Genomic DNA, 27,466 nt, shown 5'->3' on the forward strand with positions numbered 1-27,466 from the left:
AACCCTGTCACTGCTACACACATAAAAACATATGTGATATATGACAAATTAACAAATACAAGGTAAAGCTTTACATGTTTTACAGTATGACACTGGATACTATTGTGTTTAATGCACCAGAAATATTATCACACAAAACAAATGTGTACCATGCGGTAAAACAAAAAAGATATCATGGTAAAAAATGAAACTCTAACAACCAGGGGTTTGGCCCAAAGGCCTCTATTTTTAAGAAAAATAGAAATCTGTTGTGGAAACCTTCATCGGTTTTAGTCAGTGCTCCTAGATCAACAGGGATGTCCAAAAATAACCAACTTAAAACGTTGTAGTTTAGGATGAAATATTAAAGTCTCCACTGACACAAACATAAATAGACAAGATTACAAAATACCCATTGTGTTTTACATGAAGGTGCAACTCTTGCTCTGACTCAACTGTAAACTCTTGTTCTCTCCTGTACTGCATTAGTACCACAATTGTTAGTGCTCTCTCTACCAACGACAGGATGCCCCAACTCCAGATTGGGTCTCTGCCTCTCAAACTGTATCCTGGGAAGAGGGATAGCAATAAGATAAAGAACAACATTTCACCACAAAATAAAACTTGGAATTCACTGAACAACATACACTGATGATATTGTGGGAGATGCTGTTCAGAATAAATGATGAAGTGTGATGCTTTTAAAATAAGCAACCAGCAGATGGCAGATCCACATCCTTGACACACAATGGTTGAAAGGTTGCAGTGAGTGACAGTAAATTCAGACTGTGCTTCACAGATGGAAGAATCAAAGATTTCACATCACAATATCAATGCACAGAGAGAAAGCTGAGTGCTCACAAGATAGCCAGACAGAAATCAATCTGCCAATGTTTTAAGTGAGAAAACATTTTCAGTCTAACATCAAATTTAGGTAAAAATAGAAGTGACAGCTTTAGAAATTACCCACCTTCTAGTAAGCTGGCCAAGAACACTGATGACAGGGAAACTTTCTGTTGCTTACTTACTGTCCAAAAAGAGCACATCACACTGCAGCCCTCCACTCTGGCTTCATCTCAGCCTACCAGGTGGGCATCATATCAGGGAACCACATGCTACCCATGTGCTTGGACACCTCACTGTAAATCTGCTCCATGCTGTTGCTGCTGTCTGGGATCAACACATCCTCCATGATTGACAGCTGAGTCAGCCTGCCCCCTCACATCTTAACAAACTCCATAAGCCACTGCAGGTCACTTCACACTCGCTTACCCCGATGGCAGTCAAGCTTTTGCAGCGGTCATGCAGGGGCTGAAGGCCAAGGGCAGTTCAGTCCGATACGGCCCAGCATCTCTTTGGTAACTGCCCGGCCAAAGTACAGGTAGGTGACAGGAGTCTCCTTGCGGAAGAAGGGCTCAAACTCCTTATATAAGGAAAAAATACATGACGATGTTGACCTTGGGTGAGTGTCGGACCAAAGCCTCCCAGCTGGTTCTTTTGAATGGTGTGAAAGTGTGTCTGCAATGCGTAGGTGCTCTAAGTGGATGGGTTTTTCAGAGGAGAGGGCAAGCAGGAGCTCATCACTCAGGAGATGGAAGCTCAACGCCAGCTCCCTGAGTCCATGGCACTGGTCTGCAACACACAGGATACCCGAGGACAGAAAGAGAAGTCAGAACAGATCCTTTTAAAAGAAAAGACAAATAATCAGCGTGGTTCTTGGGATGGTGATTACGTTCAGTCGGTCAAAGTACAACGTACACTAAAATATCTATCATCTATATCTATCTATAAGATAGTCACAACGTAAAACAACATGGAGCAGCCTGGTGGCCTAGGAATATGATACACTGACCATGTACTTGTTCTTGCACATCATTTGCCCTTTCTTTCTCTTCTCATTTCTGCTCCACTCTCTACTGTGCTGACTAATAAAAGCAAAACAAGAAAATTCCCAAAATAGTACATTGACCTGCTGGGGAGACATGAGGACAGCTGCTCATCTTCAGCAACTTTATGGTGTTGCACCTTCAGGGACGGGTAGTCCACTGGCGTATGATCAATCTCGATAGGGGACAGGGACTTTTTATAATTTTTTTTATTATATTTTATTATATTAGTATACAATGTATCTGTTGCATGATTGTGTAACTCACACTATGTCATTCTTTAAATATATATATATATATATATATATATATATATATATATAAACCTTTTATGCAACACATCTACACATATTTTGGCTTTGACTGTGATAATTATGTATGAAATAATATGCACTGCATTGTCCCTGACAAATAAACTAATGAATATATATATATATATATATATTATAGTTTTCACCTATTACATAATGTAGGACGTCATGGGGGTTGGTCTGACAATAATCAGTCTATTTATACACCTGTGCACCTGGGGCTAGAGAGGGGGTGAGTTTTTTTTTTTGCATTTTCTGTTGTTTTGTCGCAGTTTCATCACAAGTTTCACCACATCCATGTTCACCTTTATGCAGTATTTTTCAGGCCACTGGATTTTGTTTCTTAATGTTTTCCGACTATCAAATTAATAACAATAAATCTTTGAAAGCCTATCACAGAGTGGATCTGAATTATTCGAGCGGCGTGTCATACAGGTGATTGTTCCCTGACTCAGCATCTCCGGGATATTTTTACCAAACTAAAATCGCTGTACAGTTACTCGTTGTGAGGTAGATTATTACAGTCTTCAGACTGACACACAACTGGCGGGACATGATGTGACTAATTCAGCTCTTTGCTATAACAAACAGGGCAGCAGTAAAAGTGTTGAGATGTTCTTATGAAGCACAGGCAGTCTCTTAACTGAGACACATCACATGAAGCTGGGCCGTGCTGTGGAAATCAGCCCCAGGGTTTTAATGGTACAGTTCACCAGCTGGAAGTAAATGTCACAGGCAGCCTCTGCAGATTCTGTGCAGCTGTCCACCTGATTTGCAAACAGTGATTTACCATTAAGTTTAAAAGAAAAAAGAAAACATACAAAAATGAAGAATGGAAAGACGGCGGTGTACTGTAAGAATAATCTCAGCTCAGAGTAAGGCTATTGTATGTGCTTCTATTGATGCTTGTGTAGTGGGGAAGACTTCCCTGTGTGGACCTGAATGCAGACTTGGCCTGACCCCCATGGCTAACCCCCTAATCAGGGATAGGCTATAGTCACCTGTGCTCCTTTGTCCTCTCTCTGCTTCCAGATCTGTCCCTGCTGCGGCTGTAGGCTAGTGTTTGTTGCCCTCAGGTATGTGAAAGGCACGTGTCTATGTCAAATTCCATGTATTTCCATGTATTATGTATAAGTTAAACAGTTGGTAGTTGATCACCTTTTTGTTTTAAGTGCTACCAGGAGAATCTTGTTGCCCCTCCTGCCCTGGGAAGGTGATTTTGTTCCCTTTAATGTCCCATCTTAGTGGTGGTGAGTAAGTTAACGTTTTTTAATGGAATTTTAATATAGTGAAGTTGAACCTGGTTAATTGTACTTTCCAGGTTCCTCTTTCCTTTTAAATAATGCTGTTTAGTCCTTATGGTGATTTGCCCATTTCTTAGTTTTGATGTTTGGTTTAGTTCTGTTTTGCCCTAATTGTGTATTGTTTTTCCCTTCAGTTCTTATTTTTTTGTCTTTTAGCTTGTGTTCATTTAAGTTTAGGTTTGATTTGCCTTTAATTGTACTGCCCCTATATTGGCTTTTTGTGAGTTTTCTTTAACTAAGTGGGTTACTGTATATTTGTTTTGATTACTTTTGTATTTAGTTTATTTATTTCCGAGCAGGCTGCCATCTTTAGAGGCTAGGTACCCGTGGTGAGGTTTCCTCACTGTTTTGTATGTGAGTAATTACACAGGGACAGGACCATTTTGCTGTGAGGATTGCTGTGACTTGTTGTGTTGCACTTGAGGTGAGTAGCGGTGGCACACTTGAACACTCAGTGTAGTCTGCCTCTCCACAACTGGCATCTGCTTGGTTAGTTTATGGGTTATTTTGGGCTTGATTCTTAAACATTCTTTTAAAGATTGCTATCTAACATTATTGCAATAAATCACAATTATATCCACTCCACCATTTCAGGAAGTTTGTTGAACCCTTTCAGCAGTTTAAGCCCCTGCTTATTTTGATTTGTTATTGGAAATAAAAACATTTGATATACTTTTGAAACACACCCCTGCCTCATCAGTAATGGACTTGTGCACCTTTCTCTCCAGTTTCAATTAATCAATGTTCACATAGTATTTCCTAGGGTGCAATTCCCTCTCATTGGTGACCTTTGCCACACCAGTGGATCCTGCACACTGACTTGGGGGATGGCTGGAGGAGTAAATCAGCCATTGCTTGGCTGCCATACAGGCTCATTGGGTTTTTGTAAGATTTCGTGTATGTGTATGCATTTCTGATTGTTGTTTAGCATTCGTACGCACATAACAGTAGTCATCCTGTTCTTACCTCTATGGACAGGTTTTAGCTTGTATGACAGCAGGTTCCTGTAATGCAATTGCTCTCACTGTCAACCGGTGGCAAGACTTCATTAAGATTATGGTACTTTTACTGACTTGGCAACCCTGATTTGTTGGAACCCTTTTTTTAATTTTGCTTACCCTTGTATATGAAAAATTGGCATAACCAAATCAAACTCTCAGATGCATGGTGACAGAAAAGCTATTGGGATTTGGCAAGCCATAATAAGGAATGTAAAAGTGAGGATGTGTTAAATCTGTTTCACTCCAGTCATTCTAGTTTCCTATCTGCATCTTTACCAGTTGTGGCTCAAATAGTAATATAACTGACTCATCCCAATACAGTAGGCTAATTTTAATAGGGTTTGTTTATATGGACCACCACAGCAAAGGAATTTCCCCAGTGTGGGATTAAAAAAGTCTATTTTCTCTTAGTTGTTGCCTTGAAAACTGCTTTATGAGCTGACATACACCATTAAAAAATCAAACTGCAATTTATCAAATTCTGGTTTACCATTTTAGTTAACAAATGAGCAGGTCATTCCCCACAAATAAAGCAGGGCCCTTCTGACCAGTTACAAGATGCTTTATCCCTCTAATTTTCATCACAATTGGACCAGCAGCCACCCACAGAAGTTGCAACTTTATTACCAGGGCAAATGTTTGTCACATGTAGGGGTCAGTCAAAACTGGACGGTGGCCAGACACAAGTTTGCCCTGTGTTTAAAGTGCCCCAATGAGGAAAACCGGTGTAATTTTCCAATGCTGCTACACCAACACATGCTCACAATGTAAGGTGTCTGAAGTTATGTCAAACTACAGCGTGGCTAGTGATGTATCACATTTCACATTGTGGCCCAGATTCCTGACCATACAGGGCGCATGCATGATGACAGAGCGAGAATAAGTGGTTAGACAAAACAAGGGTGAAAAGGCTGCTTAAAGGGGAACACCACCTAAATTAAAAATTCCAAAACTTTTCCATGGCCTAGGAAAGTTAAATATTGTAAACATTGCTACTCTCTCTCAAAGCCAGAAACCAGGAAAGTAAATCTCAAACTTGTGATGTCATCAAGTATAAAGTGTGGAGCGGTGGGACACTGCTTGTGTGGACAAATTTTTTTCTTTTTTTACCCAAATGAGCTTTTCTATTTTTGTGTTCTCAGTTCTGATACAAAATGTACCCATGTATTCAAAACATGCCCCTACATTTGTGTCCGTAAAAATGTGTAGGCTTTTAAGATATTCCATTCATTTACTGTAACTGTACTTCTGATCAAAAGTATTACAGATTTAATAACATGCAAGCTTATTGAACTTTTTGCACATGAGACTTAAACTATTCAAATCAGTCAATCAACACATCTTTCAGGGCTGCTATACTTTTGCAAGCCATCAGATGTCACTGTTTGAAGCCCCAAACACTGAATTTTATTTGGCACAAATAGACAGTCCCAAAGTTTTATAAGGCTTAATTTGCCCATTACTAGTTTTAGCAGTTTTGAATTTGGGAGAGAGTTGTTCATGTTTACTAATAGTTTTGGACTGTCTTATCTTGGACCATAGGAATAACATCAAGCGTCAGCTTCCGGGCCTGTAAAGCGAAGCCACTGCGGAGGTGCCTTAAAGGTCCAATGTGTAGGAATTTCTCCCATCTAGCGTTGATCATATATCCCAATCAACTCTCTCGCACCACGCAGTTCAAAGTACGCATTACAGCTATGGAAGCCTTCACGCTTCAAAAAGCCGGTCTCTTGCTCTTTTCAATATCCTTTTTCTTTTTCTGGGCGAAGAAGAAGACTCCTGTTCCTGAAATTTGGATTTTGAATACGTGTGGTCCTCCATGTTTCTTTCTTCAAACTTGCCGGGGCCGGGAAGCTATGATACCCATTAGCAGCACCTGTGAGTTTATCATGTGACAGCGAAAGGCGGAGCAGTATGTCCTGTATGTCCCCAAAGCCGGTCTACGGAAAGCCGTTCCACTCCCTATTCAGCCCCATTGTACCAAATTTGGTTGCAGTTCCACCAGAGTTCCACTGGGGGTGATCGTGGTCCAGTGCAAAATGAATTGGACTCTATGGAGCTAGACGGCTAAATTTGTCTCTTTTGCCCGATTGTTGTTGAGAAACCTCAGATTTGATTGTAGTTTTTGCAAGTTCAACATGGGTTATTGGTCGAAAGTTGAATGAACGAGTACTTATGTCCTTTTGATTTCTTACAGGGTGAGTCGTTGTTGTCCATAACACGCTAGCATTCTGCTAATGGATGCTGATTGGTCAGTGAAGGTCTGATTGTGATCGGAGATCCAGCTTGACGGCCTCCGAAGCAGAGCCTGAATGTCAGAGTAAATATTTCGGCATGGTCTTTAAAACATCAGCAAACCTCTTTCTAGCATGTGTAATGACAGGGATAGCCTAACCTGTCAGCTGTGTTGTCGATGCCTCAAAAGAACAAAGGAAGTGACTCAGAGCTTGCCGTAAAGCAGTATCTCCGGCCGTATGTGTGTATGACGTCATTGACATTTTAAAAGGCTTTTTAGAACAAAAAAGCGACTTTCAAAAAATCTGACACCCAGCACTGTGTATTTTCTTAACCTCCCCTTTCGAATGCAACATTCAAATTACTAGACAAAAAATTATATCCTGAGAAAAGTGGATTTTGAGGGGTATAGCTCCATAGAGTCCCATTCATTCTGCACTGGCCTGTGAGCGCCCCCTATATGGAACTCTGGTGTAACTGCAACCAGTTCAGAAGCCGGAAGTAACGAGGGAGCGGAACTTCTTCCTATATTAGAAATTCTTTGATGTCCCTTACCGGCTAACTTATTTCAAGATGGCGCATGAATATGGAGCGTCTACCCCAGTTCATGCGAATGCAAATGTAAAATTTCAAGCCAAAAGGAATACTTGGAATTGATGGTGGTGGTAAATATTCATGAAAAAGGACAAGTTTGTGAACAGGCAACACAAATTTTGATAATGAACAACTAAACACATTACACACTGGACCTTTAAACCTGCATTCTACACATAGACTGTATGGAAGCCAATGCAGAGGTGCCCTTCACTCTAATTTCCAGCAGGGGTGACTCCACTGGCTCCAAAAAGAAGTCAGATTACAAAGAAGTCTATGAGAAAATGACCCTACTTCTCACTTGATTTATTACATTAGTAAACATTTTCCTAGCTAGTTTGTCTCAATCACTAGATTCCAGTCTTTTTCAATACAGCATGATCATTTTGTAAATTATGGTCTCATTTATTTTAAAATGGACAACAAAGCAGGGCATGATTTAGGGCGGGGCTACACCTATCAATCAGGAAAGCGGCAGGGGTGTACATTACCTTGCATTGGGAAAATTTTGGTCGCCTAAAAAATGTCTTGTTAGCTGGTAACTTAAAGGAAAAAGTGCTGATTTTCTGTGTACTACTGTACATGCAGATGGATGGCGCCAGTACCCAGAGGTCCCAGTTTACCCACCGGCAAAACTCTGCTGGATGCAGTCAGTTTAAATTCTGCAGTTTTTCCTTATTAGACTTCAGAGCAGCTGAAACATAACATTAGACAACACTGGCCTCCCCAGCTCCGCCCTCTCGTCCAAATATGGCCACTTCTGGCTCCAAGATGGCGATGGCCAAAATGCAATCTCCTGGCTTCAAAATGGCAGTCCACAAACTTTTTTTTCTCTTTCTCCCTACAAACTAATGGGATAAATAATGGACATATCCATTAGTGACGTGGATACTTCCATTATTTTATTTTTTACAGTCAAACATGTATGAATTTTGAAAATGGGTGTATTTCTCCTTAAACAAATCCCATCTGTTTGTACCCTGAATTTCACCTCATTTCATCTCAGGCCGTGCGCTTGGCAAACACATTGCCGTAAACCCATCCGTAAACCTACCAAAATCATAGCTTATAAAGTCTCCATTAATAAATCATAACACAGTTCATATAATAGCTAATTATTGTTAGTGATAACAACTGTAAACTATATGGGTGTAAATGCACCCTGACAGGGCATATTTAGGGCATTATTCACATAGGGAAACTACCATGGATCATAGTAAATATTACATTTATATTTACAGTAAATATAATTTACTATAAATATTAAAGGTACCATGGAATGAAAATTTCACTTGAGGTTTTATAACATTAATATGCGTTCCCCCAGCCTGTCTTTGTTCCCCCAGTGGCTAGAAATCACGATGGGTGTAAACCGAGCCCTGGGTATCCTGCTCTGCCTTTGAGAAAATGAAAGCTCAGATGGGCCAATCTGGAATCTTCTCCTTATGAGGTCATAAGGAGCAAGGTTACCTCCCCTTTCTCTGCTTTGCCCGCCCAGAGAATTTGGCCCACCCATGAGAGAGAGACATCATGGCTTTCAAACGAACAAAGTGGCAGTTGGTCAAGGCCACACCCCCACCTTGCCCCCCCCTCTCCTCCTCAATAGCTCCAGACACAGAAATGGCACATAGTAAGGAAAGCTCATTGTGGGACTGGCTCTAGTGGCTGTAATTCTGCACCAAGGCTGAATTTTGGGAAAGAAACTTCAGATACAGTATTAGGGGATCACTAAGGTCTATATAAAAGCATCCAAAGAGCACCATGTCATGGGACCTTTTAATATTTACAGTAAATGCCATGGATGTATAGAAAAACCGGTACTACCATTGGATTTGCTGATTGCAGCTCCGCCCCTTGACTGTGACGCAGCAGTGTGGAGAGACGTCAGTTACGTCGGCATGAGAAGAAGAAAGAGAAACAGCTTCGCACTATATACTGTCTATGTTCACACTCACTGAGCTGAGTTTTGTAATAACGGGAGGAAAATAATTGTTCCAGCTCTCTTCGTTATTCCTCGTAGGCAGGACGATGCCACGAGGTGCTCGTGTTGTTGTAATTGTAAGTTGGAAGAGACCCTTCTTTTTCTTCCTTTTCCAAGTAAGGTAAGAGTTTCTTTTCATGCTCAAATTAGCTGTTTTAACAGATGGAACATTTTGTTTAATAGGTTTAGGAAAGACATTTCATTTTTTGACACCTCAGCTGACTATACATTGTTTTGTGAGTTTAGGAACAAGCATCGAATGTTAAGTTTAACTTATTATTTAGCTAACCTAGCTTACTGTTGGCTGCTTTAACCAGTTAGCTAAATTAAATGTATGAGCATCTTACTCACTCAGTCGCCGTCAGCAAAAGTCATAAAGTTGTTACAAATGATATGTATAGATACCATTAAGTCCGTCTGTAGCTAATTATAAAGCAATTATTTGATGGGTAACTTCCTTTAGTCTTGAGGAGCATCACATACAGGTTTATGTTGACTTAATTTGCAGTATTAATGAGTAAATTGCATTTGTCATCGAGATCCGGTGCCTTGCTGACTTTCTGTCCTGTTATTCCGCCGTTTGTATTGTAGTATCTGTTTCTCAGATGTAAACTAGTCTCAAATCTGAGAAGTGTTTGACTGTGAGACTCATCAGTTTGTGATTAGAAGGCTATCATTACAACCGCAATGACTATTTGTCCATATGACCAAACTTGAGAACTTAGATGACCTTGTAATGGTGTGGCAGGTGTCTTTCAAAACTGAGGAGAAGCAGACAAGTAGTCCAGCTAAACATTGACTTGGCAGCAAAGTGACAGCTGAGTTGGCACCAGTAGTTGTAGGACAGCTTTCATTATCCCCAAAAATTGTCTGTTCTCGGTCATTGTATCATTTAAATGGAGTTGATTGTTTTAGTCAAAGTGACATAATGTTTCGAGCTTTAATTTGCTGTTTCTTGATTAATTCTTAATAACTTTCCCTTGTGGTTTTACATTATTTATTTTTTTACATTCACTTGTGTCCTTTTTAGAGAAAGCAATCATGACACAGAAAGTCAATCTGTGTTCAGTTTCCCTTGGAGTGGAGGGTATGACTTGTGGCTCCTGTGTCCAGTCCATAGAGCAGCGCATCGGGTCACTGCCTGGAGTGATACATATAAAGGTAAATGCCGTCTTTGCAAAGATATAAGAACTTTTTTATTTATGTTTTTTACATTTAGTGTCATTCAGCCTTTTTTCCATGTTGGTGCAGTTCTTAAGATTTGCAGAGTTAACATTTTTGCTGGCACTCCCTGTTAAAAAACAGGATCCAAAATGGACATGGATGTTGTAACATTTAATCTGTATTTAGAAATAGATTAGTATAACCTTGTGGAAAGGGCAGATATAACCTTGTGGAAAGGGCAGATATATACACATTATTATATTTACTAAAGGTTCCTGCCCATTTTAGAGTAATGCAGTTTGACTAATCCCACAGTCTTCCTTCCTCAGGACTAGCTGGTCTGATTTACAACTAAGTAACATCACTGTAGCCATGAGAGACAGCTAAATTGCAATAGCTGTGTTCTGCTGTTTTGTTTATTGTGTTTTTACCCCTCAGGCTGGGTTTAAATGGGAGATAATGTAATAGTGTGTTCCCAATAGAGCTCTGCCCTTTGCAGGACTGGGACAGCAGGTCGATATGCAGCCTGTACCCACAGGAAATGTCATTTTAAGTTTGGTCATTTATGTCTTAAGAGAATTAAGTTAATTTATATAGACATGATCTGGGAGGAGCAGATAGATTTTTGCAGTCATTGTCTCATTCTTTGCCCTCCCCCTTCTCTCATTCTCAGAAAAATAAATGTTAATCCACAGACAGGCACGCTCACTTACAAATAAACCCCCACTGTGGTTTGTAACTTATGGTTCAGTCATGTGATCCCTTTTACTGTGTCACATGTTTCCTTCTTGCAAAAGAAGAAGAGTAAGGGCTGCCAGAACACGCTGTGAGCTTAGCGAGGCCATGAACTCATCTTTTTCCACTCTTTCTTTATATATATATATATATATATATATATATATATATATATATATATATATATAAAACGGCATGGCTGTAAAAATGCTGGTAAACAGAAATGGAATTGAAGGATGTGGGTATGGTCACATGAGGCAAGAAATTTCTTTGAACACAATCTGAAGTAAATCATTAAGATTGATGACTCCACAATCAATTATTGAAATAAGCATTCTACCATAAATTACATCCTTAATCCAGATCTTTGCCTAAGGCAAACAAACATGCATTAAAGGTGCAGTTGGTGATTCTGCGCAAAGAGTTTAACTTTATTATAACAATATTTGTTAACAAATACACCCTCCCCCCTTCATAAGCTCCACACACTGCTCACTGATTTTGACAAAGTGTATTGGATTAACATCACTTACTATACCTTTAAGTGCTTAACAGTATAATTGTGCTCTCTGCAGTTGTATCAGAACATTCTACATATGCTGGTATTCATTTGAAGAAAGAGAGCCACCTGTGGCTCCTTAGTTTTGAAAAATATTAATCCTATTAGTAGAATGAAAGACTCAAGTCAAATGAAGCTAGTGATAGTTGAACTGAGTTAGCTTAGCCTGATTTCTTTAACATTTTATGAACATACTCTTTGTTAACCCGTACCTTGACTTTTATTTTGTAGGTGTCTTTAGAGCAGAAGAATGCCACTGTCATATTTGACCACAGCCAACAGGGCCCAGAGTCTCTGTCAGAGGCCATCGAGGACATGGGCTTTGAATCAAGTCTATCAGGCTCCAGCACAGCCACACCAGTCTCTACGGATACCCAGCTGATCCCCACCTCCGGCCTGACACCTGCAACCCAACAGGAAGCTTTGGAGAAGCTATCCCAGATTCAGGGAGTGTTGGATGTCAGAGAGAGCCCAGCTCTTATGGGTTTTACTGTTACCTTTGTTCCTTCCCTGACTTCTTCGCAGCAGCTGAGTGAGGTGGTGGCCAGCGTAAAGCCTCTGGAGGTCCCCACACCCAGCAGCGAAATGCAAAAAGGTCCAACTTTGTCTCCATCTCACACCACGGGAGGAGGGGTTGCACTCCTTAAGTTGAGCATTGAAGGAATGACCTGTCACTCCTGCACCACCACTATTGAAGGGAAGATTGGAAAACTGAAAGGGATTGAAAAGATCAAAGGTGATGTACTTGAACTGTTCACAAGCTTGTAGTCATGTATTTCCTCACTGCCTGAGCTGGACGCAATGTTGGAACACAGTTGCTGCACTATACAGGAATGCACATTATGCATCGTCAGTGTCCTGTCGTTGTGTATGTCAGGCTCTCCAGGGTTTCCGCAGTGTTTTGCAAGAAATCCTTCCACTGGTATTGTTGTAAGGAGGGACATGTAGACAGATAGGAGTAGGGGTGCAAGATATATCGACTCAATATCATTATCGCAATATCACGTTGAGCAATATTATATCTAGGGGTGCAAGCTAGATCGACTCAATATTGTTATCGCAATATATCGAAAGTGTTGCAATAAGTATGCAATATTTGGCTGTGTGGCTTAGTTGTGTTCGATTTAGAGCCAGCTTGAAAAGCTATTATGATCATGTTTCATTGGCCAGTTACCATGCCACTTGCACATGTTAGTGCACGTCAGTGCACGGAGCCACTACGTGACAAACCCTATGGAGCGTACCACGTGACGTGTGTGCATATTTCGACACAGTGACCGTGTAAGTGAAGAAATAGATAGAGACAACAAAATGGAACGAATCAGAGGAGCAAAAGAAAAGTTATGTCCTGTTCTCTTTATTTATTTATTTATTTATTTATTTATTTTATACTGTACACCCAGTAAAACATGTTCTGTTCTGTAGACATGGTCGTTATTTATTTATTCATGTTGTACCAGTCCAGTATGACTGTATGTATGCTGTAAATTCTAGATACATTGTCCCAAATGAAATGTAACCTTTCCAATGCACAAAAATGATATCCTCATGACTTTTACAATAATGATAATAATAATGATAATAATAATAATAATAATAATAATAATAATAATAATAGCATCTCAAAATAACAGACTCGTACTAAAGGATTGTTTTACGGTGATTGAACACTTCATGTACATACATTTCATGTATGCAAATATGAACATGAATGTTGTTTTAGTGGATTTTAAGTTATATAGTTTTTAAGTTTAAGATATTTTGTATAACTCATTCATTTCTAATCTTTGTCATCTCTAAAAGCACTTCCTGTTCTAGTGAAATAGTCTTTTTTTATTTATTTTTTTATAAAATCCTTTATGCTTTACGATGGTATTTATTAACTTTGTCATGCCTTTTATTCTCCACAGTTGTTTTAGAGACTCAGGAAGCTACAATTGTGTACCTGCCTTACCTCATCACTGTTCAAACCATCACCGACCAGATTGTTGTGGCCGGCTTCAAGGCGTTTGTCAAGTCTAAGCCTCGCCCTCTGCAGCTGTCCCCCAGCGAAATTGAACGTCTTGTTGATTCTCAAAAACCAACTGTCTCTTCGCCATCAGAGACATCAGAGGACACCGAAATCTTCATAGACACAACACTTATCACGCTCAGGGTGAAAGGCATGCACTGCCGTTCGTGCGTGGTGAATATCCAAGACAATATCTCTAAGCTGCCTGGTGTCTCTTCTGTGGAGGTCTCCCTGGAGAAGGAGAAGGCCTCCATCTGCTACGATCCTCTAAAGGCCACTGTGACTCAGTTGCAGCAGGCCATTGAGGCGCTGCCTCCGGGAAACTTCAAGGTTCAACCTTGGGACTCCTCTGGGGTTCTCAGTCTTGTTTCCGTATCACCCATGCCTGCCTTATCGCCACCTCGGCCTGCACGTGCAACCCAGGCCAAACCTGCTGCCTCCCAGCCTTGTTTTACCCAGCCTCTAGCATCTGTAGTTAATATTCACATCGAGGGCATGACATGCAACTCCTGTGTCCAGTCCATCGAGGGCATGATCTCCCAAAGGAAGGGGGTGATGTCAGCCGAGGTTTCTCTTGCTGATCACCAAGGGGCCTTTGAGTATGATCCCCTCCTGACCACACCAGAGGAGCTGAGGGAGGCTGTAGAGGACATGGGCTTTGATGCCTTCCTACCTGGTAAGAGGATAGATGGTGTGGTTGTTGAGTCGGCTAATTTCTTGGTGTTTTGACTAAAGAATTGTCTGCAGATAGTCTAAAGCTTCTCTTTGTTGCCTCTGGATGCTCATCAGCAAGTGGGGGTAGTTGAGTTGTGAGGTTGAGACATAAGAGCTAACTGCAAATTTGTCTTTTAAAAACTATAATTTGTTGTTCCAGAGACCAATTCTCTACTGCCTGCACCAAATTCCAGTCTCTTAAAGTCTTCGAGTCTAGCACTTTCGAAAGATAAGGAGCTGGACAGTGACCTACACAAAGAAACCCCACAGGGACGCAACGGAGACGCGCACTCTAAATGCTTCATCCAAATTGGAGGGATGACCTGTGCTTCCTGTGTGGCAAACATCGAGAGAAACCTCAAGAATGAACATGGTTTGTAAAAACATTGAAGTATTACATTTTTATTTCATTGATCGTATCTCATTGCTTTCAGCAGGAGCTAAAGAGAATATCTTTAATGTTGTGCAGGTATCTACTCGGTTCTGGTAGCACTAATGGCTAGTAAAGCAGAGGTGCGTTATAACCCTGAGCTCATGGACCCTGGGAAGATAGCGGAGTGTGTGAAAGAGCTGGGCTTCACTGCCTCTGTTATGGAGAACTATGAAGGTTCAGATGGAAACCTAGAACTAGTGGTGAGTAAACATAAAATGTATTATGTTTGTGTTGCATTAAGGAGACAAGATACATTCAACACAGTCGTTTATTTCCACAATATGAAATCCATAAATAAACATTTAAATCACTGGTTTAGAAGACTGTCTAATACAGGCAACCTCCTTTTCAGTAGATGTAATGAATCATGTGTGTTCCTCACTTCATACTCTCTTTAATATATTTATCCCTCTCTACTTGACTGCTCCTCCTTACCTTCTTTCAGGTCAGGGGAATGACGTGTGCCTCTTGTGTTCACAAAATCGAATCCAGCCTCATGAGAGAAAAGGGTATTATCTATGCCTCTGTTGCCTTGGCAACCAACAAAGCACACATTAAGTACGACTCAGAAATTAAAGGGCCGCGAGACATCATCAAGCTGATCGAGGTATTATTTCTGTTGGTTATTTAAGCATTTGTTCAGTTATTTTTTAATGTTCCTTATTTTGCATGTTGACACCAGTTGATATTCCTGCAAACCAGAGAATTTGTAATACTTTTCTATGTGAAGTGCTGAATCATAGGGTTAATCTGATCAGTAGTTTGACTTTGTTTTTTTTGTAGAATCTGGGGTTTGAAGCATCTTTGGTAAAGCGAGACCGCACTGCCAGTCACCTGGACCACAGCAAAGAGATACGACAGTAAGCATTTTGTTTTTGCACATCAGGAACATGCAAAAGCCCTCAATTTACATCTGTTTATCAATTTTAATCCAACTCTCCAACTCAAATGTTTTTTTTAAATGATACCTCAACTTTTTCGCAGAAAACAGTTCTGTTTTTAGGCCAGGCAGCTGCTAAAATGGTTGTACAGAGGAGAAAACGCCCCCACTTAACATTACTCAATGGATTCTGTTAATAAAACACACAGCTTCTCTAGAACTACAAATAGCTTGGACCATTACTGCCAGAGAAAATATAAATAAAGCCTTGTTTAAGGCTTTGGCGAGTTTCATGTCAACTTGGAGAACTGTAGATGGGCGATAATGTTTTGAAACATGTAAATATATGTGGGAATAGGATGGGAAGGGCTGGGCATGTTATATCATTTCTGTAACTGTTTATATTATACTTTGTATACAAGCATACTGGCTTGGTTTGTTCAGCATTATGTACAGCATATGCAGAGTTTGTGGGTCATTGCTTGGAATAAGGATGAAGAATCTCCATGTACATTTGCTTTGCCCCTCTGTAAGGAGAGTTAAAACCTAGACCACAGAATAAAATAATTACATTTCTAACGCACAACTGTCTCTGCTCTCCAAGGTGGAGGAAATCTTTCCTGGTGAGCTTGATTTTCTGTGTGCCTGTAATGGGCATGATGACCTACATGATTATCATGGACCACCACATGAATGTTTCACATCAACACAACGCCACAGTGGAGGACCGCAACCATTACCACGCCACCATGTTCCTGGAGAGACAGCTGCTCCCTGGCCTCTCCATCATGAACCTCCTCTCCTTCCTCTTTTGTGTGCCTGTACAGGTAAATCTGAGGGATTGACTGCGCTTCCAGGAAATGGGATATAGAAATTTCAGCAGCGCATGCAAATTTAGATTTTGACAGAGGCACTCATTCAGGAGAGGGGAGGGACTCTGGGTGAAAAGTTTAAGTGAATACAAGCTTTTCTGTTTTTCCTCTCTTTAGTTTATTGGAGGTCGCTACTTCTACATTCAAGCCTACAAAGCAGTCAAACACCGATCTGCCAACATGGATGTGCTAATAGTTCTGGCTACCACCATTGCCTTCACTTACTCACTGGTCGTCCTTATAGTGGCCATGGTGGAGAAGGCAAAAGTCAACCCCATCACCTTCTTTGACACACCGCCTATGCTCTTTGTCTTCATCTCCCTGGGGCGCTGGCTGGAGCAGATAGCCAAGGTTTTGCTCATTATCATTATTGATATCTATGACATGAAATGTAATTGAATGTATAGTCACTTGGAAATCTGCTTCAATCCAGAGCAAGACATCTGAGGCTTTGTCCAAGCTGATGTCTCTACAAGCAACTGAGGCCACAGTGGTCACTCTCAGCAGTGACAAGTCCCTTCTCAGGTACTCGTTGCTCTCTGTGCTCATTTTGTTGAACCCTTTTATATCTTCAATTGGTTTTAGATTACAACATATCTCAATGTTTGCACTTGAATGGTCAGCAAAAGGTCTAACGGGATATAACAAAGACAGCAAGTGATTTTCCACAGTAAAATGAGCACAAATATATCAATTAAAACTGGGATTCAGATTTTATCCCCGGTTTTAATCTTTTGTGTCGTCTAATAACACCACTAGATGTCCCTAAATATCTTAGTTAGATTTGTCAGCATTACCCAGTGCTAATGTGTGAAATGAAAATAAAAATAAAATAATACTGGTCATTTTCGATCTGGTACTCAGATTTCAGAAATCCTGCTGACAAATCTGGCTTAATAAAATTAGGCATACTGTTTTTACTGTATTGTAAAATATAATAACAGCAATAGTATAGTAATAATCTAGTATTATTCCAAGACTGTATTTTTTACATAATTTACATTGTTTGACACTGGTGTGTTCCAGTGAGGAGCAGGTGGATGTTGAGCTGGTGCAGAGGGGTGATGTGGTGAGAGTGGTTCCTGGAGGGAAGTTTCCAGTAGATGGGAGGGTCATCGAGGGACACTCAATGGTTGACGAGTCTCTGATCACAGGTTGGTCGCAGCGAATGAAGGATCTATAGTATTGCCTATTTATAGGCAATAATATACTAAAATGTAACTATTCAGCTTAAGTGAGCCAATGGACAGTGTACCACAACAATAATTAGCCTTAATTTGTCACATCATTAGTACCAGTATTCAATCAGATGAATTGCCAGTTCTTACGAACATGTATTGTTTGGTTATTATTTGAGCCTTGGTTTCTGCCAAAACTGCAGTATCTGCTCCAGATGTCCTGCTCCTGTTTCTTACTGCCTCTGACTGTTGTGTTTTCTGACCAGCTGTTGCTTTGTGACTCCAGGTGAGGCCATGCCAGTGACTAAGAAGCCCGGGAGCTCTGTGATTGCAGGCTCCATTAACCAGAATGGCTCTCTGCTCGTCAGTGCTACACATGTTGGCATGGACACCACGCTGTCTCAGATCGTCAAACTAGTAGAGGAGGCTCAGACTTCAAAGGTAAATGATGTGGTGTGAGATCTGCACAGTGTCTACCTGCTTTAATGATAATTGCTCAGGTTTTTAATTCCTGACATTTATTTTTTAGGCTCCCATCCAGCAGTATGCAGATAAGATCAGTGGCTACTTTGTACCATTCATTGTTGGCATATCCCTCCTCACGCTGATCGCCTGGATCATCATTGGGTTTTTAGACTTCTCTCTAGTGGAGAAGTACTTTCCTGTGAGTCTTCTTTTCAATCTTGATATCTTGACTGTACCAAGCTCCTTATATAGCATCAGGAAATGACATTTTTTCCTCTATTTTTTTTTTTACTGATTATAAAACAGAAATGACTAAATGGCACTGCACCTGATATTCTTCCTAATTACTATTGAACTTTATTTTCTTTAGTGATGGTAAAAGTAAAGCTAACAGCCCCATTTCCTTCCTGCAGGGATACGACAAGAGCATTTCCAGGGCAGAGGCAGTGATTCGCTTCGCCTTTCAGGCCTCCATAACTGTATTATGCATCGCATGTCCCTGTTCCCTTGGCTTGGCAACCCCGACAGCTGTCATGGTGGGCACAGGGGTTGGAGCCCAAAATGGCATCCTGATTAAGGGAGGAGAGCCACTTGAGATGGCGCATAAGGTGTGTTGATGATGTTCTGACACCCCTATGTAGTCAGCCAATTATGTAACACACGAACATTATGAAATGGCTCTGGTTTCCTGGGCTTACGAAACCACATTAGTCTAGATATTACTCTGATTAAATACAGCCTGGTAGTATTTCTGTTTTTGATTTGATCATATCTCCTTTTATTTGCAGATCCAGACGGTGGTGTTTGATAAGACTGGGACCATCACGTATGGTGCTCCGACGGTTGTCGAAGTCAAGATAGTTGTGGAGGGGAACAAGATGCCTCGTTCCCGACTGCTGGCCATCGTGGGCACCGCTGAGAACAACAGTGAACATCCTCTGGGAGCAGCTATCACCAAATACTGCAAACAGGTTGGTCTGTACCTCAAATTCAACCCAGCACTGCACTTTTAACCTGACTCCGCCAGATGGATTGCTTCGCATTTGCTCGGCATATCCATCTGGGAACTTTCCGTTGGTGAACTTTTGGGAAGGGGCGAAAATACTGGTTAGCTGATTGGATAAACCATCTGTCTATCACCACCTATGTTGGTGATAGACGGGCCAAATCAACCAATCAGATCAAACTCTTGCCGAAACCAGTCGGGAGAAGAGCAAAAACATCTTTTCCTCCGAGAAAAGCCTCCAGTGCCATTTTTTGCTCTTCTTTCAATGATGGAATACTTTATAATTTGGATAAAACTTGCGCGATAGCTACGCTCCTCTCATCCGTGGAAGCTGCCATGTTGTTTAGACTAACAGTCGCTTCTTGTTGCGTCACACCTAAACCCGCCTCAAAACCAACGCTGATTGGTCGGTTGTTTGGCGAACGGCTCCAAATTTTCTCTATCTCAAGATGCCAGACTGATCTGCGAGTAGAAAACTGGAGCTTGTGAGATCAGGACGGTCTCACGAGGCTACTGCGCTCTGGGGAAAATCTCAGATCCTCCCGATGATCCTCGATATGCTCCAGAAATATGTTGTTAAACATCCATTACTCTCTGTGTGAAGGAGCTTGGCACAGAGTCTCTTGGCGCGTGCACCGACTTTCAGGCAGTGCCGGGCTGTGGCATCCGATGTCAGGTCAGCAACACCGAGAACCTGCTGATACAGGCAGACAGCGACAGTGAGGACAACAACCAGCGCAACACTGTTCTGGTCCAGATCAGTGATACCCGGATGTCCACCAGCTCCCATCCACTTATCATGGACCCACACCCACTAAGTATGTTGGGAAACATATTTTTGTATTTGTGTATTCAGCAGAAATACTGAAACATTTGTATTTGGTCTTTAAATTCTGAATTTAGGTAGTTAATGATAAGTTGCATTAAATGTTTGTTTTACTTGCTATTGTCTAACTCAAATGATCTCCATGTGTGTAGGCCTTGTCCAGACAGCCTCCTATGTTGTCCTGATTGGCAATAGAGAGTGGATGAGGAGGAATTGCCTGCAGATCAAACCAGATATAGATGAGGCAATGATGGAGCATGAGCGCAGAGGACGCACTGCTGTTCTAGTAGCTGTAGACAGTGAGTAGTACTGTTTAACATGAAATTTAGACTTTTGCCATTTGCCATCATTTTCTGACTGACTGCAAACGGTTTTGTCCTTCTCTAAAACGACTTGTATTCTTATTGTGAAGCATTTTCATTTTTGCGTAGATCTGCTGTGTGCGATGATAGCCATAGCAGACACAGTGAAACCAGAGGCTGAGCTGGCAGTCCGCACTCTGACCAGCATGGGTCTGGAAGTTGTGCTGATGACCGGAGACAACAGCAAGACAGCACGAGCCATTGCTGCTCAGGTATGGACAGAGAGTGGCTATAGAGCTGGGTGACGTGAAGACTTATTTGTGAGAAGAAAGCATAATGTTATTATAAAACTGCAATGTTGCATTTATAACCAAAAAACAACATACAAACCAAGATATTACCACAATATTGCAGAAACTAAATTCTTAAACAGTAGCAAGTCTTATATGTTAGAGAGAGAGAGAGATAGATATTTCAGCCATATTTCCCAGGTCTACCATTTTGTATGTTGTGGTTTGTGTGTTTCTGAGTCTGTCGGTCTCCCTGCCTCTCCCACAGGTGGGTATCAGGAAGGTGTTTGCCGAGGTGCTGCCCTCCCACAAGGTGGCTAAGGTGGAACAGCTGCAGCAGGCTGGAAAGAGAGTAGCCATGGTGGGCGACGGTGTCAACGACTCACCTGCTCTAGCCATGGCTGACGTGGGCATCGCCATAGGAACCGGGACAGATGTGGCCATAGAGGCAGCAGATGTGGTGTTGATTAGGGTGAGAATATGTGCTTTGTGGATTTTGAAAAAGTCTGTCATGAATTCATGGCTCTGGCCTACAGATCGGCTGTTTTGTAACATGAAATCATCAAACATGATGTTTCTGCCCTGCAGCACAGACGCCGTGTGTGAAACCCATAGATATAGAACAATAGATATGACATGACGTCATAACTTATGGCATAACTGTCAGCCATCTTACTAGGGTACTGTTTACTATTGTCGCCTATGGCAGCCAGTATGGTTGTCAGCTGGTCAGCACCTAACTGCTTTACCAGAAGGACCAAAGAGACCCAGGAGGCTACCATCACTTTCTACATGTCAGTAGGAGTAGATAGAGTATTTTTTCTCTTCTTTTTTTAACTATAAATACAGAAAAGTTGGTGAACTAGCTAGCTAGCTAGCTACGTTGCCTAGCAACTGTTAACAGACCGGCTGAGATGTCAGTTAGTGGTGATTGCTAGCTAGCTCTTAACAGCATTTATGAACAGCAAACATTGTTTTAGTTGATTGATTTTTTTACCTCAAATAAGACATTTAGTAACGTTAACGTTATAACAGTTTTTTTAACACGTCGTTAATATTGACATACATTGACTGCTGCGGCTGATTTCACTCAATCTGTGTTAAGTTTTCAGTTAAATTAAAGTTAACGACAAGTACTGTAATGTTACACATAGAGTAAAGTTACGTTACACAAATCAACAGTAGCCACATCCAGCAACAACAACAGGAAGTAGCGGGGTTGATGGAAAATGTGGTCTTATAGTTGAGATTGACATTCAAAAATATTGTTTAATGTATATTAGCCATTCAGAATACCAAAGACAGTTTTTACATATTAAGTTCATGCAAAATTGAAAAAATAAAATTATTACCTGCAATATAAATGCAAAATTATGAGATTATCTTCATAATTGAACGAATTACTTGTTCTCTTGGAGCTATATCAATCAAAATTCCACCCAAATCTCTATTTTTTGTTTCTTTCTAGAAAGGCACAGTTGTCTTACAGTCATTACTTTGAATTAAAACCACTATTGATCTATTGGTAGAAAAATATAAGGATTATAAAGACAACATGAGCCTCTTTCCCCATTGATTCCAATGGAAGCAATTCTAAAACTTAACCCTGGTAAGATGGCCGCCAAATGCTTCCATCCTGGAATGGCAAGTCAGAATTACATGTCATATCTATTGTTCTATATCTATGGTGAAACCGATGTTTCTGGCACAACGCAGCGTCACAGAACACGCACAGTATAAAACACTGTATCATGATACCGAAAGTGTAATACAACTGTCACAATATCTGTGCAACTGGAGAGAAAAACATACATTCCCATTTTCGAAGTACTGTAACTAGGGTGACCAGACATCCCGAAAAATTCGGGACATTCCCGAAATCCAAGCAGTTGTCCCGAATCCCGAATCCTGCCCTAATTGTCCCGAAAATTAGAGCAAAGTCTCAAGAGCAGACTCTCGAGTAGTTCTAGTCTGATAGAACATTACAAACTGTTCATGGTGATTGAGTCGTCCTGCGGCCAGCTCCCGGTCCGGCAGATGGTCCAGGGCACTCTGTCTGCGACCCACTTCCAATACGTTCCGAAAGTTCTCGTCTCCAAAATAAAAGCCCCCATCCCCGTCGGGAGACAACGCGGTGGCATCACAGCTAAAGGGACACCACAGTCTGGGGTGAAATACTTAACCAAAGGTTAATTACAAAAAATACAATCTTTGTGTCCCCTTTTGATGTTATAGAGTAGATGAAGAGAGCGCAAGTTGCAGCCATGAGGCCAGGTAAAGTGCACGTGCAGGCAACCAATAAAAATAATAAATCATTTTGGTGCGGAGTTTTGAAATTCATATTCACACACACACACACACACACACACACACACACACACACACACACACACACACACACACACACACACACTCTCATCACGAATTTTACCCATTCTCATCTGGTCACCCTAACTGTAACTTATAAATACAGAAGTTTGTTATTATGTAATTATTCACTGGATTGTGAAATGCTTAATATTTAGTTTCATTTTAGTTGTAATAAAGTCAGCAATGTGTAGCAATTGACTTGATTAGTGTCTTTGAATAGATACTACTTTGGTATGTATACAGTGTCAGAATAATGCTTCTAGGTTGATCAAAGGTTTGGTGTCCCCCAACAATATTCCAGTCTTTTTTTTTTTTTACCACGGTTTTAAACCTCAACCTATAAAATGTTGAATAAAGGTGTTGCCTTATTATCTCAAATGTGGTTCACCTCTCTGCATATATTACTTGGAATGTGGTTTTAATTTTATTACTAAGCACAATTTATCTGATATTACTACCCTTTTCATTTCCTTGTTGTTGTCGTCGTCTTGTCTGCAGAATGACCTCCTGGATGTGGTGGGCAGCATCGACCTCTCTAAAAAGACTGTCAGGAGGATCAGGATCAACTTTGTATTTGCTCTCATCTACAACCTGGTTGGCATTCCTATTGCTGCTGGTGGGTGACTACAAAACATTTATTTAAGTGATGTCATGACCAGTGTTGTGCCTGAACGCGTTTATTGAATGATAGTTCATGAACTCGTTCATATTTTGGGCGAACGTGAACTGAACGTACTGTATTACTGCCTGATGAACGTTACTGTGAACTCGTTCATTCTGGTGTCTGTGAACGGCACGCTCTCTGTGTAACTTCGTTCAATAGGGTGCCAGATTTCTATAGAGCCTTCCAGGCGAAAAACCCGGCTAAAAAACACCGTAAACAGGCCTTAATATGTAGCGGAAAAAAACACCAGCCACCAGCGTCGCACCGCCGCATGCGTCATCAAAACAAAAAGCAGCAAGGAGGCATTGTATGATCATTTAAACAGAAAAAAAGGTCGGTGAGGATGTGAAAAATCTTACATTTCTGTGCAAACTTTGCCCGCTGGCTTTCAAAACAAAAATCCGCACTTCAGTCACATCCACAGCAAACTTGAAACGGCACATTGAACTGATTGGATATGAAGATGAAATCTGACGCATAGTTTCAGTGTTAAAACTGATAAAATAATTGCGATCTGTGGTTCTATATGGGCTGTGGCAATAATTTTGAAAAATAATAGCTCGCAGCAACATATGGAAACTATGAACTTAGTTCAAAATTTTGAAGTATGAACTGAACTAGTTCATTTTAAAATTTGTGAACTGAACTTTGAACTAGTCCATGTAGAAAGTGAACTTTCCCAACACTGGTCATGACATTGTCCGCAATCATTGCATTGTACTTGACCACAGCACTAATATGAATCGTGTGTGTGTCCACAGGTGTATTCATGCCCATTGGTCTGGTGTTACAGCCGTGGATGGGCTCTGCTGCTATGGCGCTGTCGTCCGTCTCTGTGGTTTTATCGTCCCTGCTCCTCAAATGGTGATGAGATATTCAAAGCTTTAAGGCTGTTTTTATCTTTGTGCTTAGTTTTTTTTTTTCTTTTTGATTATATTCACCTAAAACCATTTTTCCAATCACTTTCCATATTCCTCTTTGTCTTTCTTCTTGTCTTTGTTTAGTTACACTAAGCCCAGTGCTGAGCAGCTGGAGGCCAGACTGGGCAACGGCAGGCGGCAGGGCAGCCTGTCCGATGTCAGCGTCCACATCGGCATGGGCGAGATGCGTCGTCCCTCCCCGAGACTCAGCCTGCTGGACCGCATTGTCAACTACAGTCGTGTCTCCATCAACTCCCTGCGCTCGGACAAGCACTCTCTCAACAGCTTGGTGCTCAGTGAGCCCGACAAACACTCACTGCTGGTGGGGGAGGCGCTGTGTGAGGAGGAGTTTTGCTGAATACATAAGGCTCATGGGTCAGCAATGACTTGTATAAGCTGAAGTAGATGGTAACTGCATTTTTTTCAAGGCTAGGCCATGTGAGGCTGAAAGGGTTACATTGAATAACGGCCCATCCATCTGCTGTAGGTGCCTCAGGGCAGCACTGTTGACTTACGTGCCCCTCGCTTTCTTTTAGCTCAACGAGCTTATCACATGCACTTCAGAGCTTGAGGGGGTGGTTTTCTCTTCCTCAGTTGCAGATCTTATCTTTTATTGAGGTCACCGCCCTCAGGCACACTATTTGACCAACCCTTTGACACTCTCGGTGTGCAGAAGCTTGAAGCATCCACAGATCCTTGAAGCATGTACAGAGCCTTGAAGCAGGTGTCCACATCCAGGAAGCGGAGTGGTGATCAGCTCTGCCACTGTGGTCATTTGCCTGTACAATCTTGAACACTCATCCAAAGACATTTTAACAGGGATGCCCCATGTAAGAGTGGACACTCCCAAGTTATTATTTTAACTAATTTCCTTAAAAGGAAAATTATAATAACACTGTTGTATAATTCCAGAATATTTATGTTACCTTTTATTTATCTTTATCTTATATCCTGTGTGAAAAATGAAGTTGTTGAATCCAAATGCCAATTTTAATTTTTAATCTCCGGAAAATATATAATTACTGAGTAAGGTAAGACAGAGACACTCAGTCAATCAAAGAAGTCTTTTAACTTGCTGAACACTGATTTTCGTGCAGTGCTAGTGGAGTGAGTTGTAAATGTTACCCAAGTGCCAGTTGAGGAGCCACCTTGGCAAAGTCCAACACATTCCAAAGATAGCACCATGCACAGAGGTTACCTTGGACTTAATGTGGGAAAAGTGTGAACAGAGATAAAGTCAACAACTCCCAGCAGAGACTGCATGGTGACGCCCACTATAGAAGACTTTCCTCGTAGGTTTCTTTAGTTGTGTTGACCCTCTGCATCTTTGGTTAATGATACAAGTTGCCTGTCAATGAATGTGAACATTATTCAACGCTAAATAGAAATTGTTACATGGATGACTTTGTTTGTGCTTGAATTACTTTATTTGGTTGTTGGAAAAAGTTATTATGTTATTGTGATGCAGTTTGTTATGAAAAAGCCCAATAGTCCTTTTTCCACAGAAACCATTTTGACTTGTCACAGTAGGAAAAGCACAGGTGCAAATAATACTATAAATGATGGCTGAACTCCATTTAGCTGCTTCAGGGTGCTGTATCGTGCATGCTGGCTCACTGCCGTGGGACACATGAATGGAACGGAGCTATCGTGCGTTATCAGTAACCCAAGTAACGCTTTAACCTACTATGACTAGTCAAAATGTCTGCTGTGAAAAGGCCTATTGTTCTTTCTGTCACCATACTAGACAATATGTTATTGTTTCCAGGAAGTTCTTTCAGCGGTTTTTTATGTGAGTTACACTTGATCAAAAAACATCTTTAAACCCAGGGGAGCAGGGAACAAAGCAGGATCAGCAGTAGGGCTGCACAATTAATCGCAATTTTTAATGGAAATCGCAACGTGGACTAGTGCAATATCCAAATCGCAGAGGGGTGCAATATTTGTTAAAGGCAAAATATGTGTCAAAACATTCTGAAGTATTGTGGTGATGCAGAGTGTGATGTCCCGGCCTATAAATCCTATCCTAATCCTATCCTACAGAAAATATCTTTGTTTGGTACAGATCCTCACAAAAATCGCACTATAATCATTTTAAATTTTTTAAGATTTAATATTAGTAAATGAGAATGATACAAATATGATCGTTCCCTTTAATATCGTGAATCATATTGCAATCGCAAGATCAGTCAAAATAATCACAATTGGATATTTTCCTTTATTTCGTTTCAATATTCCTCATATCGTGCAGCCCCAATCAACAGACTAAACACAGCTGTGACTCAGCAGTTCCACCAAACAAGTTACTGAGAGACAAATGTCGATGAATCAAGTAGATTGTTTCCTAAAAATCACATTGTACAAGGTGTAAAATGTATATGGCATCTTTCAATCATAGACCGCTACTGTCCATGCTTTATTTTTTTCTCTTGTAAAAGTATTACAAAGATTTTCTGCGATATTATCTGCTGTGTCAAATCAGGGGACAAACACTACAGTCCAGCTAGCATTTCTTTTCGATGGTGAAAATAGCAAATGAGTTTGTCCTGCCGGTTTGCCACGATGCGTTATGTTCTGTAGGTGTCCTGGCCCGCTGAGTGCAATTACGCCAGTCTGTTGTCTCTGTGCATTGCTTTGTAAAGACGTCCGTAGGGATTCAGATCTGTGTGCAGTCAAATTTAGCGAGTCCATGTTTTCCGTCTTTCGTAGTTCTTCTGAAAATGATGTGCCTTGGAATAAAATGCTTTTGTAACGTCACTCGGCTGTGTCCAGTTTAAACCAGACGA

The 27,466-nt window shown here is 41.0% G+C and overlaps 2 protein-coding genes across 2 annotated transcripts; one reads left to right on the forward strand and one right to left on the reverse strand.

The window, feature by feature from the left end:
- Positions 1-287: 287 nt before the first annotated feature.
- Positions 288-9,189, reverse strand: fbxl3l (F-box and leucine-rich repeat protein 3, like; the record flags this gene model as incomplete). The annotated part of the gene is made up of 2 exons (XM_039813050.1): positions 288-1,611; positions 9,135-9,189. Coding segments are annotated over 2 exons (387 nt in total), but the record flags the coding sequence as incomplete, so codon positions are not given.
- Positions 9,190-10,296: 1,107 nt separating this feature from the next.
- On the forward strand, positions 10,297-27,437 carry atp7a (ATPase copper transporting alpha). Its single transcript, XM_039814375.1, has 22 exons — positions 10,297-10,452; positions 11,981-12,485; positions 13,660-14,436; positions 14,635-14,847; positions 14,944-15,107; positions 15,353-15,514; positions 15,691-15,767; positions 16,392-16,614; positions 16,777-17,010; positions 17,093-17,184; positions 17,686-17,813; positions 18,124-18,278; positions 18,367-18,501; positions 18,716-18,910; positions 19,091-19,273; positions 19,913-20,126; positions 20,287-20,433; positions 20,566-20,708; positions 20,995-21,198; positions 23,595-23,712; positions 24,522-24,624; positions 24,765-27,437. Exons 1-22 carry the CDS (start codon positions 10,333-10,335, stop codon positions 25,036-25,038), a joined length of 4,566 nt encoding a protein of 1,521 aa, XP_039670309.1. The 5' UTR covers positions 10,297-10,332; the 3' UTR covers positions 25,039-27,437.
- Positions 27,438-27,466: the final 29 nt, after the last annotated feature.

This window comes from Perca fluviatilis, chromosome 10, assembly GCF_010015445.1.
Source record: "Perca fluviatilis chromosome 10, GENO_Pfluv_1.0, whole genome shotgun sequence".
NCBI classification, from domain to species: Eukaryota; Metazoa; Chordata; class Actinopteri; order Perciformes; family Percidae; genus Perca; species Perca fluviatilis.